Genomic DNA, 14,933 nt, shown 5'->3' with positions numbered 1-14,933 from the left:
ATGTTTGATTTTGAAATTGAATTCAACAAGAAAATTGGATGTCTTGTTTACATAATTACCCATTTACTAGTTTCCACTATAGCTTGTGGGAATGAAAATAATATTTCAATTAATCAAGCAAGTTTTCCTGCATCCTTTGACTTTGGGATAGGATCATCTGCTTATCAGGTATATAACTAATTATAATATTCATTTTTTTAAAACCAAATATTCATTTTATTAAAATGTCATTATGTATTACTCCACATAAGTTTAATATTTTTTTTATTGAATAGTATGAAGGTGCAACAACTAAAGACGGGAGAGGACCATGCATATGGGATACCTTCATTAAAAAATCCTCAGGTTTCATATGGTTTTAATCAAACCTAAACTGCTCAAACTTTATGATTATTTAAAAAATGTATATATTTTTTTAATATAAAATTTGGATATGGTGCAGGTTCTGTAGCTGACCACAGTAATGGTAGTATTACCACTGACCAGTATCATAGATACAAGGTAGATATGTTGTTTTTATACGTCATAAATATATTTCTTAATTAATCTAATAACATACATATATACTTCACCAGGAAGATGTGCGTATACTGAAAGACATAGGTTTTGATATTTATAGATTTTCCATCTCTTGGTCTAGAGTTTTACCTAGTAAGTTTACCGTTATATATTTTTATTTATTAGCTCTTTTGAAAAAAAAATAGTTACTTTTTCTAACTTTATTTCTCTTATATTTTGTACAATAATTTAGAAGGAGGGCGACGTGGAGGAGTAAATAAAAAAGGCATCAACCACTATAATAAACTCATTAATCACATATTATCAAAAGGTTTAATAGCAATGTCTCTTTCCCTTATTAATATATTTTATTTACTTTGCAATTTTAAATAAGTAATACATTACTAATTTTAAAGCCTAATATTTTGGTTAGTTCTAGGAAACAATTTCTATTTCCATTTTGTGTATTAAAAAATTAAAATAGTTTTTTTTTCATTTCTTTTTGTAGTAATCATTATTATATATCGAATAAGTGCAAAATATTTTTTTACTAAAGATTATTATATTTTAAAATTTTATTTAAATTCAATAATATAAATACATTATTGTGATAAGAATTATTATTTATAAAATTATTAAAAACTATAAATAGTAAAATATATGAAAACCAAAAGAACATAATATATATACATACACACGTGGGAGTGACTAAGTAAAAAATAAGAAAAAGAATTAAAATATATGTGAATAGTGGTCGTATAAAGTATAAAATGTATTAGAGCATAAAATATGACAAAAAAAGTCTTATTTTCTAAATCCTCAATTGAGTAATTTATACAACTAAACAAAAAGTCATGTCTTTCGATTTCTTTGAAAAAATTTCTTAGAAAATGGTCATCTTTTCCATAGCTAACAAACCTTAGACTGTGCTTTAATCTTTGATATATTTTCACTTTATTTGACAAATTTTGACACTTAAATTTTATAAATATTTTGCATAAAATATTAAGATAAACAAGAACTCATGTTTAAAGACTTTTCCATAAATTGACCTTTATTTCTTCCAAATGTCATTTAGAAGGAAACAAATATATTAAATAATGAATACTTGTTTATTTTGAAGGTATCAAACTGATTGTAACTCTATTCCATTGGGATCTTCCACAAGTTATAGAAGATCAATATCAAGGTTTTCTAAACCCTAAAATTATGTAAGTACAATTTTAAATATGTGTATGAGAAACGACTATTCATATTAATCTGCTTTAATTATTTGTGTGAGAACTCGTAATTCATATTGTCCTATTATATGACAGTGATGATTTTCGTGATTATGCTGAGTTGTGCTTTAATACATTTGGCGATCGAGTAAAGCTTTGGGTCACTATAAATGAGCCAATGATGTATGCACAACAAGGTTATGCAAGTGCAACGTTTGCTCCAGGTAGATGTTCAAATCGATCAAGATGCTCTGCAAGTGATTCCAGTGTTGAACCATACATAGTAGCACACCATCTACTCCTTGCTCATGCTGCCGCGGTCAAACTATATAAAGAAAAATATCAGGTGAAATCTATATTCATTCCGAATATTAATGTGTAAATAAAATAAATAATCATTTTTAAAATATAAATACTCGTAAAACTATAATTTTATAGCATAATTGATAATAATTTCCTTGTTTGGCAAAAAAAATCCTTAGAATGCAAGCATAAAGAGAAATCATAAAATAAATAATCCATTGTACGAGACTCTACTAATAACATCTTAATTAGTTAAGTTATGGAAACCTAACATGCTTAATAGACTCACAAACATAAAATGATAAAATATTTATTAATTTATTTAATTTCTTTCAATTAAAACTTTGTAGATTTCGCAAAAAGGTCAAATTGGAATTTCACTAAATACTAACTGGATGGTGCCATACTCAAATTCACAAAAAGACCAACTAGCAACAGATCGAGGTTTTGCTTTTACATATGGTTGGTATGTATTTATTTATTTTTATTTATGTTTGAATTTATATAAATATGGATATGTATATCAAAATAAAATAAAATGGAACTGAATTTACTTTTTTTGTTCTGTTGAAGGTTTATGGAGCCACTGTATTCTGGATCTTACCCACTAGAAATGATTGTTAATGTGGGAAAAAGATTACCAAATTTTATTAAGGAGGAAACCAATACGATTAAAGGATCTTATGATTTCATCGGAATCAATTACTATACTGCGAGATATATTGCTGATACTCCTTGTCGAACTCAAAATTTGAACTACATCACTGACGCTTATATCGATATTAAAAGTATGTAAATCAACTTTTTTCTTCACTAAAATTACCTTATTATTTTCTAATCAAAGAAATTACTTACTTTAGGTGAACGAAATGGAATTCCAATTGGTCCTCATATAGAGGTATAATTTATAAATTAATATAAACCTTAAGTATCATAAAGTGACTTTTTTATTTATCATGCTACTCTTTATAAATAAAAAAGTCACTTTATGATACTTAGGGTTTATATTAATTTATAAATTATACCTCTATATGAGGACCAATTGGAATTCAATTTCGTTCACCTAAAGTAAGTAATTTCTTTGATTAGAAAATAATAAGGTAATTTTAGTGAAGAAAAAAGTTGATTTATATACTTTTAATATCGATACAAGCGTCAGTAATGTAGTTCAAATTTTGAGTTCGACAAGGAGTATCAGCAATATATCTCGCAGTATAGTAATTGATTCCGATGAAATCATAAGATCCTTTAATCGTATTGGATTCCTCCTTAGTAAAATTTGGTAATCTTTTTCCCACATTAACAATTATTTCTAGTGGGTAAGATCCAGAATATAGTGGCTCCATAAACCTTCAACAGAACAAAAAAGTAAATTCAGTTCCATTTTATTTTATTTTGATATACATATCCATATTTATATATATTCAAACATAAATAAAAATAAATAAATACATACCTACCATATGTAAAAGCAAAACCTCGATCTGTTGCCGGTTGGTCTTTTTGTGAATTTGAGTATGGCACCATCCAGTTAGTATTTAGTGAAATTCCAATTTGACCTTTTTGCGAAATCTACAAAGTTTTAATTGAAAGAAATTAAATAAATTAATAAATATTTTATCATTTTATGTTTGTGAGTCTATTAAGCATGTTAGGTTTCCATAACTTAAATAATTAAGATGTTATTAGTAGAGTCTCGTACAATGGATTATTTATTTTATGATTTCTCTTTATGCTTGCATTCTAAGGATTTTTTTTGCCAAACAAGGAAATTATTATCAATTATGCTATAAAATTATAGTTTTACGAGTATTTATATTTTAAAAATGATTATTTATTTTATTTACACATTAATATTCAGAATGAATATAGATTTCACTTGATATTTTCTTTATATAGTTTGACCGCGGCAGCATGAGCAAGGAGTAGATGGTGTGCTATTATGTATGGTTCAACACTAGAATCACCTGTAGAGCATCTTGAACGATTTGAACATCTACCTGGAGCAAACGTTGCACTTGCATAACCTTGTTGTGCATACATCATTGGCTCATTTATAGTGACCCAAAGCTTTACTCGATCGCCAAATGTATTAAAGCACAACTCAGCATAATCACGAAAATCATCACTGTCATATAATAGGACAATATGAATTACGAGTTCTCACACAAATAATTAAAGCAGATTAATATGAATAGTCGTTTCTCATACACATATTTAAAATTGTACTTACATAATTTTAGGGTTTAGAAAACCTTGATATTGATCTTCTATAACTTGTGGAAGATCCCAATGGAATAGAGTTACAATCGGTTTGATACCTTCAAAATAAACAAGTATTCATTATTTAATATATTTGTTTCCTTCTAAATGACATTTGGAAGAAATAAAGGTCAATTTATGGAAAAGTCTTTAAACATGAGTTCTTGTTTATCTTAATATTTTATGCAAAATATTTATAAAATTTAAGTGTCAAAATTTGTCAAATAAAGTGAAAATATATCAAAGATTAAAGCACATTCTAAGATTTGTTAGCTATGGAAAAGATGGCCATTTTCTAAGAAATTTTTTCAAAGAAATCGAAAGACATGACTTTTTGTTTAGTTGTATAAATTACTCAATTGAGGATTTAGAAAATAAGACTTTTTTTTGTCATATTTTATGCTCTAATACATTTTATACTTTATACGACCACTATTCACATATATTTTAATTCTTTTTCTTGTTTTTTACTTAGTCACTCCCACGTGTGTATGTATATATATTTTACTATTTATAGTTTTTAATAATTTTATAAATAATAATTCTTATCACAATAATGTATTTATATTATTGAATTTAAATAAAATTTTAAAATATAATAATCTTTAGTAAAAAAATATTTTGCACTTATTCGATATATAATAATGATTACTACAAAAAGAAATAAAAAAAAAACTATTTTGATTTTTTAATACACAAAATGGAAATAGAAATTGTTTCCTAGAACTAACCAAAATATTAGGCTTTAAAATTAGTAATGTATTACTTATTTAAAATTGCAAAGTATAAAATATATTAATAAGGGAAAGAGACATTGCTATTAAACCTTTTGATAATATGTGATTAATGAGTTTATTATAGTGGTTGATGCCTTTTTTATTTACTCCTCCACGTCGCCCTCCGTCTAAATTATTATACAAAATATAAGAGAAATAAAGTTAGAAAAAGTAACTATTTTCTTTCCAAAAGAGCTAATAAATAAAAATATATAATGGTAAACTTACTAGGTAAAACTCTAGACCAAGAGATGGAAAATCTATAAATATCAAAACCTATGTCTTTCTGTATACGCACATCTTCCTGGTGAAATATATATGTATGTTATTAGATTAATTAAGAAATATATTTATGACGTATAAAAACAACATATTTACCTTGTATCTATGATACTGGTCAGTGGTAATACTAGCATTACTGTGGTCAGCTACAGAACCTGCACCATATCCAAATTTTATTAAAAAAATATATACATTTTTTAAATAATCATAATGTTTGAACAGTTTAGGTTTGATTAAAAACATATGAAACCTGAGGATTTTTTAATGAAGGTATCCCATATGCATGGTCCTCTCCCATCTTTAGTTGTTGCACCTTCATTGTCACGTCCGTGTTCAAAAATATCACTTATAATTTATATTTTAAAATCATAATGTTAATGCCTTATATCTATATGCACGTACATCTTTTCTTCCTAAAATGAAATTGGATCCAACTGGTGATTTACCAGTTTAATAAAAGTAAATCACCATATGCATAATTTATTCATTAAACAAGTCTTAATTAATTAAGTACTAACTACTGTTTTTAACCAAATTGTTAATTATTTTCATAGATCAAAAGTAGAGCCACTGTCTATTCATATCTAAATAAGTATGGTATGAAGGAGTTCTAGAAATATCTAAAAATTAAGTTAGCAGTTCCTTATATCAATTTGAGCAAAAATGCATCAAAGAAACACTTAAAAAGCAACAAAAGAGATCCGGGTTATGATAGATATATATAATGGGATTATTAGAGGGGAGAGAAATTTTAATTTGGGGGAGATTGTTGTTGCACAAACTCAGAAAATAGGAACAGACCGAACAAAAATTAAATGGGCAGAGTCGCGGACAATGTCGCTTTCTTTAAGACATTCGTGGAACTGCCGGAAATTAGCAAATAGTATAAACTCTGGTCGCCTCCAGGATAAAACAGCCCTCTTAATTACGATTTTGTATTGCACCGTACAAAAATCGTTTCTGTAATACACGCTGTAACTTGCTAAGTTTTTGTAATCGAAAAGAAGAAAGAATGAATTCAATTGTATTTTCTGTATGCCAGTCTCACCTATTTATACAGGAAAAAAGAGCTGTTGAGCTCTGATTTCATGGAGAAGGTGAAGGAGGAAAATCAGGAAGACTGGGTTTGGAGAAGACACGTTCAGAAGAAGAGAGACGTTATGAATAACGTTCTGAAAGACTGAATCAGAGGCAATTAAATTTAATAAAAACCGAATTTAATAAAAAAATATTATTATTAATAATTTTTTTTCAATAAAAAATTATATTGTTCACACCACACCCAACCCAACCCGGCCCGGTTCGGTCGGACGGATGGCGCGTGTGTGTGGTCAACCAAAGAGATAGGTCCTCACCCTTTCACAAAAGTGGGTACCCCTTGGGGCACACCCCAAGCATGTGAGGACCTTCTTTATAAACATCTCCACCAAGTGCTTTGAAAGCAATGTGGGATGTTTTTCACTTGAGAAAATTTAAAGGCATATGAGTGGGCTAATTTTATAAATTCTAATTGGGCCAAGCCCAACAATCCCCCACTAGAATTTTTGAAATCGTTTTACTGAGCAGTTACATAAGGTAAGACATAAACAGAGGTATCTTTCGATTTGAACCTTTGCGTAGTGAGTATAGTTCAGATTTTACTAGAGTGACTCGTAGTCTTGAACTCTATCTCTGATGTATATCACGCCATAACCTTTTCAGAGTGTAGTTCTAGTAGCCCGTGCGTTTATGGCCATGCACGTCTATCCCGGTTTAATGAATGCTCTAGAGTTTTGCCCTAAACTCATAGGAAGCAGCCTCACTTCCACATTCATATAGGTGAGTCTATCAAAAGTACCCCTGTAGCTATGTACTTCACTCCAAATGGAGTATAGACTTCATTAAGAGTTTCTATTATCTCAACCTCAAATCGCTTCAGGATATTCATGCTTCAAATTGCATGATCTGACTCATATTACAACACAACTTGTTATTACCCATTGAACCTATTTCTTGGGATCTCCAGTCTATAGGTTGGGTTACCATTGTGTGTAACTCATCACTGTAGGGGCATAAGTCCCATACTCTTTGCCGTATTATGGACTTTCTCTCTAGCTAATCCTTTCGTCAAAGGATCGGCTAGATTCTCTTCTGAGCATATGTGATCCACTCTAACAGCTCCTTTAGTGAGTAGCTCTCTCACAGTGCTGTGCTTACGACGTATCTGTCGTTTCTTATCGTTGTAATAATGATTCTGAATCTTAGCAATAGCCGCGGTACTATCGCAGTGGATCAATACAGCTGGAATTGGTTTTTCCCATAGGGGAATCTCAGCTAACAGACTTCTCAACCAACCTGCTTCTTCACTAGCCACAGCTAGTGCAATCAGTTCTGATTCCATGGTTGATTGAGCTAAGATAGTCTGTTTCTTAGACTTCCATGAACCAGCACCACCAGCTATATTGAAAATATAGCCACTGGTAGCCTTGGAATCATCTGATAAGGTATTCCAGTCAGCATCACTAAATCCTTCAAGGACTGCTGGAAACCTTTGATAATGTAATCCAAGTTTCATGGTTCTTTTAAGGTATCTCATGACCCTTTCTATAGCATTCCAATGCTCCACACTAGGTCTACTAGTAAATCTGCATAGCAATCCTACGACATACGCGATGTCGGGTCTAGTACAATCAGTGGCATAGCGAAGGCTGCCAATTATGCTAGCATACTCTGATTGTCTTACACTGTCTCCAGTGTTCTTAAAAAGTTTTATACTAGGGTCATAAGGTGTACATGCATGTTTACAATCAAAGTAGTTATATTTCTTTAGAATCTTCTCAACGTAGTGAGATTGATCTAAAGAAATTCCAGTTTCAGACCTAGTTATCTTTATGCCAAGAATGACGTTCGCTTCTCCTAGATCTTTCATGTCAAAGTTTTCACACAACATTGACTTAACAGCATTCACAACATGAATATTAGATCCAAAAATAAGCAAGTCATCAACATATAAGCAAATAATGGTGCAAAGACCATTTTCATATTTATAGTAGATACACTTATCACTTTCATTCACCTTAAAGCCATTTGAAATAATCAAGTTATCAAACTTTGCATGCCATTGCTTAGGTGCTTGTTTTAGCCCATATAAAGACTTATCTAACTTACATACCTTATGGGATTGACCAAAGACTACAAAGCCCTCAGGTTGATCCATATAAACCTCTTCTTCTAGTTCACCATTCAAAAACGCAGTTTTAGCATCCATTTGGTGCACCACTAGATTGTGCACAGAAGCAATAGCAAACAAAACACGTATAGACGTAATCCTAGTGACAGGTGAATAAGTATCAAAGAAATCAACATTTTCTCTTTGTCTAAAGCCTTTAGCTACAAGGCGAGCCTTAAACTTATCTACTGAACCATCAGGATTCAGTTTCTTCTTAAGGATCCATTTACAACCTATTGGTTTACAACCTGGTGGTAAGTCTACTAAGTGTCAAGTTTGGTTTGACTCAAGTGAGTCCATTTCATCATTAATGGCTTCTTGCCATAAATCAGCATCTAATGAGGTTAAGGCTTCTTGTATAGTAAGTGGATCCTCTTCTACTATGAAAGCGTAAAAGTCAGAACCAAAGTCTTTAGATACTCTAGGTCTCTTACTTCTCCTAGGTTCAGATTCCTCAATCTCTTTTTGTACTATAGGTCTAGTAGCAGGTATGCTACTCGATGATGCACCCCCACTATTTCTTAATTTAAAAGGAAATCTATCTTCATAAAAGTCATCATCATTTGACTCCAAGATGACTTTTGCATTCAAATCATAGAACCTATATGCTTTGCTATTCACAGCATATCCAATAAACACACATTCATAAGCCCTACTAGCAAGTTTGACTCTCTTAGGGTCAGGAATCCTAACATAAGCCAAACAACCCCAAGTTCTAAAATATGCAAGAGTAGGTGTTTTATTTTTCAAGATCTCATAAGGAGAGATTTTGCTTCTGGATTTAGGGACCCTGTTTAGCACATAGCAAATAGTCAAAAGGATTTCTCCCCACCAATGTGAGGCAGCACCTGAACTAAGCATAATAGCTACTACAGATTCGGTAAGTGTCCTATTTTTCCTTTCAGCCTTTCCGTTCATTTCTGGTGAGTAAGGTGTTGTGGTTTTATGTATAATGCCATGTGTTTTATAGAAATCAATAAACAGGCTAGAACCATATTCTGTGCCTCTATCGCTACGAAGTCTCTTGACTTTCCTATTGTATTGATTTTCTATTTCAACTATGAACAACTTAAACATGTCAAACGCTTCACTTTTATTTTTCATAAGATAAACAAAAGTAAAGTCAGAACAATCATCAATAAAGGTTATAAAGTACCGTTTGTCATTTCTAGTCAACTTTCCATCTAATTCACATATATCTGAATGAATTAAATCTAGAGGTTCAGAATCCCTAACAACAGATTTATGAGGTGTTTTTGTGATTTTTGCCTGACTACAATAATCACATTTAAGAAATTCATTCAAATTCAATTTTGGAATTAATCCTAAGTTACTCATATTTTTAATGATACGCTTATTAACATGACAAAAACGAGCATGCCAAACATTAAAAGTACACAAGGAGTAAACAGAAGCATTCACTTTATTAACCTCAACATTCAACTTAAACATGCCTTCAGTAGCATAACCTTTTCCTACAAATACATTGTTCTTAGTCAAAGTAAATAAATCTGCTCCTATAGTCTGAGTAAAACCAGCCTTGTTGAGAAGATAGCCCGAAACCAAATTTTTCCTCATTTCTAGAGTATGCATCACATCTTTCAAAGTTAAGGTTTTTCCATATGTGAAGTTCAATTCCACACTACCAATTCCAGCAACAATAGTGGTATGGGAATCACCCAATAACACTTTCTTATCTTCGGTCACATCACTATATGTTTTGAACATACTTCTATCATAGCAAACATGGCGAGAAGCACCAGTGTCTACCCACCACCCATCTGATCCACCTATGAGGTTGATCTCAGAAATCATAGTAACAAAGTTATGTTGCTCTTCAGTTGGGTTAACACTAGGAGTAGTGTTTGGCCTGTTCCTGCACTTACGTGCCATATGACCTGGTTTCCCACAGTTAAAGCATAGGAAAGCAGCATCATTTCTAGGTGGTTGTTGCTGTGGCCTATTTTGGTTCCTTTGAGGGTTCCAATTCAAATTAACTCGGGTGTTGCGGTTTTGGATTGGTTTGCGGTTCTGATTCTTAAAATTCTTTTGAGTGGGTTTCAGAACCGCAGTGGACCTTTTAGTGCTATTAGAAACAATAAGCACTTCCTCTTGTAAATCTTGTTTTCGAGCTTCCTCCTCAATTCGGAGGCGAGTAATCAAACTTTCCATCGAAAATTCTTTTGTTTTGTGCCTCAAAATATTTTTAAAATCTTTCCACGAAGGAGGCAATTTGTCAATAATGATAGCAACTTGAAATTGATCGTTTAAAGGCATACCTTCTGAAATAATTTCATGTGCTATCTTCTGTAATTCATGAGATTGAATTTTCACTGATTTGTCATCAGTCATCTGGAATTTGAGGTAGCGGCTTATAGCGTACTTTTTCGATCCGGCCTCCTCATTGCCATATTTCCTCTGCAGTGCTTCCCATATTTCTTTGGCAGATTTTTCTTCAGCAGTGTAATAATCATACAGATCATCTGTCAGCCCATTGAGAATATAGTTTTTGCACAGAAAATCATTTTCTGTCCATCTTTCAGCAGCACGAACAGCAGCACAAACATCTGCCTCATCACCATCTTCAGGAACAATTGGTTTTTCAGAAGTTAGAACAGAAGCTACCTTCTTTGTTGTGAGGTAGAACAGCATCTTCTGTCTCCATCTTCGGAAATGAGCTCCTTCAAATCGGAATGGTTTGTTGATCTCAGCAATCCCATTTGATTGTTCGGTAGCCATTAGCAGTGATTGAATCGTCTTAAAATTATTGTTGCACGAACTCAGAAAATAGGACCGAACAAAAATTAAATGGGCAGAGTCGCGGACAATGTCGCTTTCTTTAAGGCGTTCGCGGAACTGCCGGAAATTAGCAAACAGTATAAACTCCGGTCGCCTCCAGGATAAAACAGCCCTCTTAATTACGATTTTGTATTGCACCGTACAAAAATCGTTTCTGTAATACACTCTGTAACTTGCTCAGTTTTTGTAATCGAAAAGAAGAAAGAATGAATTCAATTGTATTTTCTGTATGCCAGTCTCACCTATTTATACAGGAAAAAGAGTTGTTGAGCTCTGATTTCATGGAGAAGGTGAAGGAGGAAAATCAGGAAGACTGGGTTTGGAGAAGACACGTTCAGAAGAAGAGAGACAATAAAAAATTATATTGTTCACACCACACCACACCAACCCAACCCGGCCTGGTTCGGTTCGGTTCGGTCGGACGGACGGCGCGCGCGCGTGTGTGGTCAACCAAAGAGATAGGTCCTCACCCTTTCACAAAAGTGGGTATCCCTTGGGGCACACCCCAAGCATGTGAGGACCTTCCTTATAAACATCTCCACCAAGTGCTTTGAAAGCAATGTGGGATGTTTTTCACTTGAGAAAATTTAAAGGCATATGAGTGGGCTAATTTTATAAATTCTAATTGGGCCAAGCCCAACAGAAAGGGGTGCATTTAGGAATTTGGGGGAAAATAAAAAGAAAGGAGTTTCTCTCTCTAAGAAAGGGACCGTTCATCTATCTCAACGGAAAAAGAAAAATCTTTCATTTTTAGGAGACCCTTCCCACTCATTTCCATATTCTCCATTGATGCTTATAGAACAACCAGGTTATTGGTTTTTGTGGTCACTGGCATTTGAATCTGTCTTTCTCTCACCATTGCCGAACGGTTTTCTGAGGTTTTCGCTCAAGGTTCTCTTACTTTGAAGAACTTTCAGACTATTTCACTTAGGGAAAATGGAGCAACTTACTCCGATTTACACTTCCGGCGGGGTTTAGCAGAGGTTCCAACCCTCCCAAAGGGTTAATGGTTATCGGTTATATCCTCGGGACTCCTAATGGTCCGATTAGAACATGCAACATGATTTCCAAAGGTAAATTGTCTCCATTCGCGAGTTCTATGATTTCTTCTTTTCTAAGATCTTTGCTTATAGTTGCCTACTATGTTATTATTCTCTGAATTCTTGGTATGTGGTTGTTCCGTTTGGCGTTCGGATTAAAATAGGAAGGAGGAGGAAGATGACCTCCTAGACTGGTTTTAAAATTTATTCTGCAGATTTGAGCTAGTTGGGATTTTTCCCCAAATTAGAGATAAATGTGTTTTCCAATGGTTGTTTTCTTCATTTATTTAAAATTGATAAAAAATGGTTCATTGTTGTTCCTGTTGTTTAAACTGGTTTCGTTTGATAGAAATCGTTTTATATTTGAGTTATTCCGTTTGTTAAATCGTTTTAGATTTGAGTTGTTCTATATGATTAAACTTGGTAAAAATCGTTTTAAAATTGAGATATTCCGTTTGGTAAAACTCGTTTTAGATTTGAGTTTTTCTATATGATTAAACTTGGTAAAAATCGTTTTAGAATTGAGTTATTCCGTTTGGTAAAACTCGTTTTAGATTTGAGTTTTTCCATATGATAAAACTTGGTAAAAATCATATCAGACTTGAGTTATTTTGTTTGATAAAAATCATATTAGGCTTAAGAGATTCATTTGGTAAAAAGAAATCGTGTTAGAGTTTTGCGGAAATCGGTTGATAAAATTATTCGTATAGTAACAAGAGTCTTCTTAGGTGTTTGAATTAGATTCTTTTGGTAAAAGGGTCATTTTAGAACTTGAGTTGGATTGATTTGGTTAAAAGAGCTGTTTTAAACGTGTTAGGTTGTTTTGCCTGGTAAAATGAGTTTGGCTAATTGCATAAAATTCATAAATAAATAATATGGATAAAATAAACGTAATACCTCAAGGTGATCATACTATATGATTTAATGAAAATAGAAGCTTGTTTGAATAGGTCACATGGATATTTCATTACGATAGAAGTAGGTTGTGCTGGATGAGAATTTATATTATAAGAAAGTGGAAGTTTTAGAAGACTTCTAAAATGAATTAATATGAGGTATTTTAGTGCCAATTATAAGAATTCTAAAGGATAAGATATGTGAACAAAAAGGAAGGAGAAATAGGGTCATTCCGAAAATGTGAGATTTCTGTACTATAAGAATTAAACAGTATAAATTGCAAGTCGTTGAGCTTGCATTATTTGAAGGAAATCGAAATGAGGTAGAACTAATAGATTGGTTACTTAAAGATTGGCGGAAGTATATTGAATAAGAGGATGTTCTTACTAGAAATAGTTTCTATCATGAATTAAAATATTTTATCAATGTAATAATGAAGTTAAGTTGAATATGAGAAATATAACCATATTAGATCATTTAAAACTCTAGAGAACTACGTGGCTTTGATTCCCTATTTGAAAATATTGGGATACGTAGGAAGCTTGATAATGGTATATTATCAAGTCCAAGCCAAATAGATACTTTAATTTAGAGAATTTAAGGAAAAATATTTATTTAAGTTTATTTGATTGTTAGATTAGACTAGTAAAGATACAAGTGTTAAAATTATCGTATTCGTGCGGTGGGACTAAATTTGTGATAGAAATATAGATTTTATAACATTATAGAGAGAATTGGAGTTTGAGAATAAAAGAACGATTAGAGAGCAAAAATAAAGGAAATTAGTTATAGTTCAGTTTGCCTTCGATCATGGTATTATATTAGGTATTTGTAACTTCTCTCTATCAGACCTGATGCCTTTTAGGGTCGGGTGTGACATTCATACTATTCAATAAAAAAAAATATTAAACTTACGTGGAGTAATACATAATGACATCTTAATAAAATGAATATTTGATTTTAAAAAAAAATGAATATTATAATTAATTATATACCTGATAAGCAGATTTTCCTATTCCAAAGTCAAAGGATGCAGGAAAACTTGCTCGATTAGTTGAAATATTATTTTCATTCCCACAAGCTATAGTGGAAATGTCACGTTCGTATCCAAAAATATTATTTATGATGTGAGATTAGACTATATAATATTTTCAAAATCATTGATTAACTAGTTAGGTGTTAAAAGTGTATATTGAGAGTTATTTCTATATCAAGATTTATATCAATTATTTAAAGTCATAAGATCAATTTGGAATTTATAAATTTGGATGATTACTATATTGTATTGGTAAATTTTAGAAATGTCAAAGTAAAATAAAAATAAAATAAACGACAACTTTCTTTTTAGTAGAAGCATAATGTCCTGAATTTTTTTATATATTCATTATATTTTATAATGCAAAATTTATTTTGTGAATTTTTATTTTTCATGTATATAGTATAAATTTATATAATGTGCATGTGTCACTTAAGATTAAATTTATTCTACATATATATATGGTATAAATTTTATATTATGCCAAGTAGATGGCATGTGTCATTTAAGAAATCAATGATCTAACATGTGTCATTAAAACATGAAATGTTATGGCATGTGTCATTTAAGAAATCAATATTATAGCATGTGTCACTTATGGAAACATCTTCA

General features: G+C 31.6%; 1 protein-coding gene across 1 annotated transcript; it reads left to right on the top strand.

Moving 5' to 3' along the window:
* On the top strand, positions 1-2,817 carry LOC136229799 (beta-glucosidase 12-like). The gene is made up of 9 exons (XM_066018688.1): positions 1-168; positions 276-345; positions 443-501; positions 576-651; positions 752-829; positions 1,622-1,709; positions 1,815-2,064; positions 2,372-2,487; positions 2,595-2,817. Exons 1-9 carry the CDS (start codon positions 1-3, stop codon positions 2,815-2,817), a joined length of 1,128 nt encoding a protein of 375 aa, XP_065874760.1.
* Positions 2,818-14,933: the final 12,116 nt, after the last annotated feature.

This window comes from Euphorbia lathyris, chromosome 5 (genome assembly GCF_963576675.1).
Source record: "Euphorbia lathyris chromosome 5, ddEupLath1.1, whole genome shotgun sequence".
Taxonomy (NCBI): Eukaryota; Viridiplantae; Streptophyta; class Magnoliopsida; order Malpighiales; family Euphorbiaceae; genus Euphorbia; species Euphorbia lathyris.
This window is presented reverse-complemented; position numbering and strand designations above follow the sequence as displayed.

Excerpts from the sequence above, each read along its gene's own strand:
- LOC136229799 (XM_066018688.1), top strand. The coding sequence starts at position 1 with ATGTTTGATTTTGAAATTGAATTCAACAAGAAAATTGGATGTCTTGTT. Across the intron at positions 169-275 it reads TAGGATCATCTGCTTATCAG|TATGAAGGTGCAACAACTAA; the intron begins GTATATAACTAA and ends TTTATTGAATAG. Across the intron at positions 652-751 it reads TTGGTCTAGAGTTTTACCTA|AAGGAGGGCGACGTGGAGGA; the intron begins GTAAGTTTACCG and ends ACAATAATTTAG.